This window comes from Zea mays, chromosome 9 (assembly GCF_902167145.1).
Source record: "Zea mays cultivar B73 chromosome 9, Zm-B73-REFERENCE-NAM-5.0, whole genome shotgun sequence".
Taxonomy (NCBI): domain Eukaryota; kingdom Viridiplantae; phylum Streptophyta; class Magnoliopsida; order Poales; family Poaceae; genus Zea; species Zea mays.
In genome coordinates, this window is record NC_050104.1 from 94,346,983 (window position 1) to 94,354,634 (window position 7,652).

The window sequence follows — 7,652 nt, forward strand, 5'->3', positions numbered from 1 at the left end:
TAGGTTTGACAATAAAGTTTTACAATGTACTCCATCCAGTGTCCTATTAGTTATCGACAACAACACGGTCTAAAAAATATAACATTGGTGATTATTATTTTTTCTTAAAATACAAATAATCTTTTAATATATTTATATTTTTATAAAAGTATTTTTTAATATAAATCGGTGCATATAAATATTAGGTTTCAAAACTAAATAACAAAATAGTTTGTAATCAAAATTTTATAACTTTGACTTGAATCTTATCTTAAACGACAACTAATAGGACACCAGAGAGTATGTTGAATTATTGACGTGCATAAATACTGGATCGTCAATCGTGTATGTTTAAACTTTTTATTATGTCCGTTTTTCCAATACGAGCTCTTTTCCGCTTAAGGAAACGGCAGCTGACCTTCCAAAAATTTGAAAGCATAAGCAAAAGGCAGCTAACCTGCCAAAAGTTGAGCATAAAACCGATACGAGCTCTTCTGTCCGCCTGAGCAAAAGGCAGTTGACCTGCCAAAAATTGAGAGCTTCAAGTGCATATTCTATATATCCGATCTGTGCCGTCTCACGTAAATGATCAGCGGGTCAGCGCAAATATAATCCGTGTGTTCTCGAACCGGAATAATTTATATCTGCGGAATGAGTGGTTGCTGTACTTAAAGAAAAGAGCAGTGGTTCTGTTAGTTGTCAATAAGCACCGAAATTATTTATATATAGGAAATGGGTGGTTGCTGTACGCCTGTATATAAAAAAAGGAGCAGTGGCGCTGTTAGCTGTCAAGGAAAGGCTGAGAGAAGGCACAGGGCAGGAAAAATAAAATAAAACGTAGAAAACAAAAAAAATGGGGCATTCCGAGAATTGAACTCGGGACCTCTCGCACCCTAAGCGAGAATCATACCACTAGACCAAATGCCCTATGTTGATAAATAATTATATAACAGTATTATTACCGTTGTTAACGTGTATGTAGTTGTACCGTCCTGCCCCTCGTTTAGTAGCTTGTACAGAAAATAGGCGTATATTGACGCTTCCAGGAGCCAAATAACATTGAAGCTTTTTGTCAATTCGAAACGAGAGGTGTTTTACTCGGCCATTTCTCTCCTCTTCTAAACCCGAATTTATCTTCCAGGGATAGAGATTTGGAATTTTTTTGTGTTAGATCAGGATTTTGGGTAGGAGTCTGTATTTTAGACTTCGTAGGGGAAATCAGGATACAAATGAAGGAGCACATGACTAAAAGCGGGTGAATATGAGCTAATAAAATTCCACTCAAAATGATATGGATTTACTTCCTGATTTGACCAAAAGAGCGATCACATACACCAAAAATCCTGTGAAGGAGAATACATACACATCAAGTAGTGGCTGGATTAAAATTGTACATTGGAAGAATTGATCAAAAGATTAAAACTGACTCAAATCAAATTAGATTCATCTTAAAACACAAATACTAAAATAATGTTTTACTTTTAGTAAAGTTCTAGAGAAGATTGACTATGAGCATATAATAGAATGTTTTACTTTCAAAAAATACTAAAAGAATGATGTTATTCAAGTAGATCTGATTTGGCCACTATATCACAAGTAAAGTTCTAGAGAAGATTGACTATGAGCATATAATAGAATGTTTTACTTTCAAAAATACTAAAAGAATGATGTTATTCAAGTAGATCATGTAACATGTCAAGGATTCAAGTAAAGATTATATGTTCTGAGAAGTATTGTTATATACCTATTTTAGTGTTTTGTGTAGGGCCTTAGATTTCGCCGGCTGGGGCCTAGTACCCTCAAAATACAAACACCTAGCTAGGATAACTCGCAACTCCGAATATCTAAGAATGCATCAAACGAAATGGGATTTCTCACTTTTGCTCCAAACGATGAATTTGTGTCATCACGAGGAATCCTTTCAAACTGTTTAACAGATATGATCCTCAGAGGTCCTAACACATATCCATCCAATCAAAACCACATAAAATCGCTGGAACACAAAAATTATCAGAATGGAGAAGAGAAGGGAAAGGAAAACACCAAATCCAAAAATCAAAGCAAGCACATAGGCCATGAATTTCATAGGAAAGGTTGCTTTGATTCAACCCTCATAGTGGTCAGGGTACTTTGCCATAGTTACATAGATGATAGGATTACACTAGGTAAGGATTCCCATATATGGGTCTCACTCATCAAAAAACGTCGAACTAGGACCGAATAGTTGATGGTCACCCTGTTCATAGGGTCTGACACCCATGTAGGAAGAACCCTAGCTGCTATAATTGCAATGTCCAGTCCGACGCAAGCAGAACCTCACTGGTCTGTTTCTTAGCACCATCAGACTCAGATGCTATGGTTCCATGATCATGTTACTAGGGTCCGACGATCATGCTTTCTCTGGTATTCCATGTGTAGGTGTTATAGCATACTTAGGGGTGACAATGGGCACTAAATTTTACACTATAAAATTTAAGGATCAGATCAAATTAGGATCAGACTTTATTTCTATTCATTTTTGAACTAGAAATAATTTAGGGCCCTAGCAAATTGTGAAGAAGCATTTGGATCGTGATCCATTACCACCCCTAAGCATACTCAATGGTTCACTGACTGTAATTCTTAGGACATGGCACCTCCAAACTCTCCCAAACCACTTCCAACTCAAACTTTATGAATGGGGTTTGTTCCAAATAACGTTTGTGCCTCATCTAAGCTACCTAGTGTTGAAGACAACTAGTGTGCATCACATTTAACTCTTAGACTTACATAGATCAAGCTAGTAGTTCATATCACCTTTATATTATGGCTAAAGGAAACAAAATCCTAAACTACTCTAAGTATATCTCAACTTCAATCGACACTTAGAACTTGTCTATTCTTAACCTTGCCATCCATTCTATAAAAACAAAATAAATTTCATACTTAGGGGCATGAAACTATGGATTACCCAAACAATCACCATTACTGTAACCTAACTCAAATTGCTTCTGTAAAGTGTAAACCATATGCCAATTATATTGTGTCACCATTAATCACCGAACTAAGGACCTAGATGCTTTCACACCAACACCTAGAAACAACACACAACTTCACAGATCTAAGAATCCACCAAACAAAATGATATTTTCTTAATTTTGCTACAAAATATGAATGTGTGCGCTCATGAGGAATCTAATAAAACTATTTAGCAGGGATGATCCTTAGAGGTCCTAGCATATATCCATCTAGTGAAAACCACCTCAAACTTGTATCATAAAATCTATCAAAATGGAAAAGAGAAGGGGAAGAGGGAAGTGAAAAACCAAATCCAAAATCATGGCAAGCATATGAGCGACATGCTTTAGAGGAAAGATTTCTTTGATTCAACTTCCATAGAGGCCAGTCACTTTGCCAGAGTTACACAAATGATATGATTACACTAGATTAAGATTCCATCTATAGATTTCATTCAGTAGAAGAGAAAACTTAAAAGAAAAAAAGGAAAATTAAATACTAGAGAGACAAGGCTAGATGGATCAACCTCTCCTTATTTATAGGCCTATTACACATTTTCAACTTGCCCCTAGGTAATTAGAACCAAACCACATAAACCTAGTGGTGTTATCGTCCAACTCGCATCGAAGCAAACTTTACGATAATGCCATATGGTGCCTCCTGTCCCCGCTAGAAATCCACCAATATTTTGAGACCCAAACCAGAGAAACCATCTCCTAGATGTTTTCAGCGCCGGCCCTGGTGGGGTCGAGCAGTGCCCCCCTACCAGGGCCCCCATATTAACAGGGCCTCACCCTAGGTACTAAAAACCAGTACATACATATATATACATATATATAAGTATATAGCATATTTTGTATAGATCTATATGTTGGCTCTATAGAATTTTTAAAGACCTAATCATAAGTCAACAATACAACAACAACAAGCAAGGAGAATTAATTGTAGCCTATTAATTTTGACTTCGTAGTTTCAGGCCTAGCCACCTAGGCTATCAATGTGTAGCAAGACAGCGATGTTTGCCGTTTCATCTCTATCTCTCGCACAGTCGCAGACAGACGGTCGTGCCCTATCCTCTTGGTAGCCAGTGCACGAGCATCGGGTATGGCGGCGCTTTCGTCCTGCCCTACACAGTGAAAACGAAACTAACATGACCTGATCGACTAATCTAACAACGTGCATCCATTTAATCATTGTTCTAGGTAAGCTTCTTTTGAGTTATCTGGACATTATGCAGCATTTTTCTGCAAGATGTTAGGCTATATTTTAATTACTTTTTATTTAATATGAATACATTTTTCAGATATACATAAATATTTATTGACAATATACACACACTATATCTAAGTGTAATAATTATTATTATAAAGGGCCTCCGATATAAGCCTTGTTCCGGGCCTCTAAAATATCAGGACCGACACTGGTTGTTTTGAGGCCTAGATCACCAAATCCATCGTGAGTAGTGTATCTGTTACGCTCGCTCCATGATCTCAATGCATGTCACCACTAGTCTTCAACTACTCAATCACCAAGCCCTCTAGTGTCTTGGCTTGACTTGTTCAACCTTGACTCGACTTGGTCAACGCGATCTACTCCTTCACGCACTCTTGCACTTGGTGATGTCTCTAGATGTCAAGCAGTACAATCAGTCCTCTATTCTTAAGTCCCTCAGTCTAAGTCTCGGCATTCGTCTTTCACAGTTAGTTCATCAGCACAAAATGGCTTGATTTGTACCTTCGTGGTTTACCACTGTCTTTGTGCTCCATACATGTGCACCATAAGTGAAGAGACATGTTGCACGTACCACAATCTATGCTAAAGTTAATCAATACTAAACCAAAACCGATCGAATCTTTGAGAATACTTCACATACTTGAAAAACTGTGGACACATATCACCTATGCGTTCACAAGAAAGGTTGGCTTTGGTGGTAGACGGGGTTAATTAGTACGTGTGCAGGGGGCAAGGCGTGGTGAGGGTGATGGTGGATCGGCTAATAGTCCCCTCTTCCTTTTGAGCTTAACTAATCAATGGAGCATAATCTACGTTACGTAATTGATAGAGTCACTAGACCATTGCTTTCAATTCGTTTTCCAATTAGTAAAATTTTATGATTATTCAAAGCAGGGAAAACAAGAGCTAACAAAATCAAATGCCATTGGCCTCCAACATGCAATAAGGCCTGTAACATTAAAGGGTGTATCTGCCTAGTTAATTTCCATTGCACGTACGGGCGATTTAACGCTCTCGGTTTATATTAACGCTTCTCTTTGAAATATAATTATCTGGTGACTCCATCCTTAGGCAATTAGGATTTAGGACCCAACATATACCCATAACACAGTTTGCTGCTCATGAACTCATACAAAATATATGCGTGCGCGGCACGATCCTACTAGTTCTTTTTAGAGGACACAATCAACAATTTATATCAATCCAGCTCAAAGATAGTGATGGAGAGAGTTAGGATATGAAGGCTCCTGCAAATCTGCAATACAATCCCATGTCAATGTGCTCTATGCTTTGATCGGAACTCAGAAGTGGCGTCCATGACACAGATGCAGGTAGAATATAAAGTAAACAAATGTTGTATATATCACGGTAGACACACCAGCTGCAGTGTAGTAGGATGAGTTGATTAACTTGCACGCCACTAAAAACGAATCAATAAATAGATCAATACAATGAGTGGTGTACCAAATGGTATTGTATCTAGATATACATTATTATTGTACAACTATCACTGCACAAAAATCAAAACAAATCCTTTGCATAAGAAACACACATCACACCAACTACTAATGGAGTTGATCTGAAAATAAACACGAACTGTGCAAGAGATCAGAGAACTCCATGACCTTATCCCCTTCGTCCGTCCCCTCGTTTCCAATCCCATCTCTTCATCTCTAGGTGAGTGTGCAAGGCGTGTTGAATCATTGTTTCACCTGATCGATGCTGTGAAGTGATTGCATCTGATGAAAGCCAGCTTGGGGAAACTGGTGAAAAACCTACACTACTATATACAGCTCCTGAACTGCGGCCTAACCAAACTCAAGCAAGATGATCTGTCCTCCTGTCAATGCCATGCATCAAGCTAGCATGCCGCAAACACGTACGGCGCTGCATGCGTGCAAGAAACCTTAGCGCATGCTGAGTGGCCAAGTGTGAGCAGCATGCATATGCCATGCCATGGCACCGCTCACCGGTTTGATCTGATCACTGCTGCTGCGAGGACAGCGTCCCGAAGATGTCGTCGACGAAGCTGGGGGACGGCGAGCCGAGCGCGGCCGCAGCGCCAGCAGGGCTGAGGAAATGGTCGCCAACGTGGTGCAGCCAGGCGGGGGAGACCAGAGGGAGGTGCTCGCCCTTGAGCGCGGCGCCGCGGAGCGGGCTGAGGTCCTGGAACAACATCAGCCCCGACGGCGGCGACGCGTCGGCCGCCGCCTGCTGCCGCCGCGTGGTCGTCACGGACACGGCCGGCCGGTTCAGGGCGCGCGCCTTCACGCGCACCGGCGGCGCCGCCCTGGTCTTGTTGCGCGCGCCTTCCGAAGGCTCCGCCTCGCCAGCGCCTCCTACTCCGGAGGTCGACGGCCTGCTCTTCCTGTCGCCGCGGCCGGCTTCGGGGCCAGTGAGCCGCTGCACGAGCGGCATGAACTCGTGGGCGTCGACGTGGATGACCTTGGGGGACACCATGTAGATGATGACCGGCTTCCGCTCCTGTTGCCCGTGCCCGGCGCCCGGCGGCGGCTTGCCGATCTTGTGCGACGCGGCGTGCACGCCGAGGGCCCGGCCGGTCCCGCCGCGCCGCGTGACATCGGCGGCAGCGTCGAAGCTCGCGGCGGCCATGGGATCGATCGGTGCAAAGGAGACGGCGGCGAACGATGGACGGATCGGTACGTAGTAAAATACTGGATTACGGAAGCAAGTAGAAGTGGACACGGAAGATGTGAGGGGGACAGGCTGACGGACAGCAAAGAGGCAGGCAAGGCTTTGTACGGGGATGCATGGGGAATATATGTAGCGAAGGACGGCGTCCTGGAGCTCTTGGCACTGTGTGGCTCTCTGGTCAACCGTGAGGAAAAATAGAAGGAGGGCAACAGTGCAATGGAGAAAGAGTGGCACGTGGCTAGTCCATCCAATGTGACCATTTCTCGGTAGCCCAAATGAGCTGCGTTCTTCTCACCAACCTACTACTCTTTATATATTCTCATCATCGAACGGTTAGCTAGCTAGGAGCAAGGTGACATGTACAGATGAATGAAGCTGGGGTTGCACATGATGAGCACACCAACATTGAGGTTAAGTTGCTCCAACCTTGTCTTTCGATCGACCAGCATACGAAAGAAAGAAGACGATGGTATGCATCTGACGGTGTTATCTCATTATTCAACAGCTCAATGCACTTTTGGAAAAACCTATATGGCACGACACACGCTTGAAAATAACAAAATGGAATTCTCGCCCTTATTAGCTCTAAGAGTTTTTCTTAGGCTTATCGTTTAAATCATTGTTTATTGAGCCATTTTAAAATCAATTTATATATCTTTTCACTCTCCAACAACCTCTCCATATTCTCTGTGTACTCTAGAGAGTTAGGTCTAAAATAGATGATGATTGTATTTGGAGTTAAAAGAAGCTATTAAAATAGAGTTTTTTTGCAAAAAAATATATTACTA

General features: G+C 41.8%; 1 protein-coding gene and 1 non-coding gene across 2 annotated transcripts; both read right to left on the reverse strand.

The window, feature by feature from the left end:
- Window positions 1–834: 834 nt before the first annotated feature.
- Window positions 835–906, reverse strand: TRNAP-AGG (transfer RNA proline (anticodon AGG)). Its single transcript has one exon. It is a non-coding gene; the product is annotated as a tRNA-Pro (tRNA).
- A 4,642-nt stretch (window positions 907–5,548) lies between these two features.
- Window positions 5,549–7,419, reverse strand: LOC103640084 (protein MKS1). The gene has a single exon (XM_008662731.4). The coding sequence runs from the start codon at window positions 6,820–6,822 to the stop codon at window positions 6,193–6,195; it is 630 nt and encodes a 209-aa protein (XP_008660953.1). The 5' UTR covers window positions 6,823–7,419; the 3' UTR covers window positions 5,549–6,192.
- Between the last annotated feature and the right edge of the window lie 233 nt (window positions 7,420–7,652).

What these genes read in the sequence shown, in the direction of transcription:
- LOC103640084 (XM_008662731.4), bottom strand. Translation starts at nt 6,822, where the DNA reads ATGGCCGCCGCGAGCTTCGACGCTGCCGCCGATGTCACGCGGCGCGGC.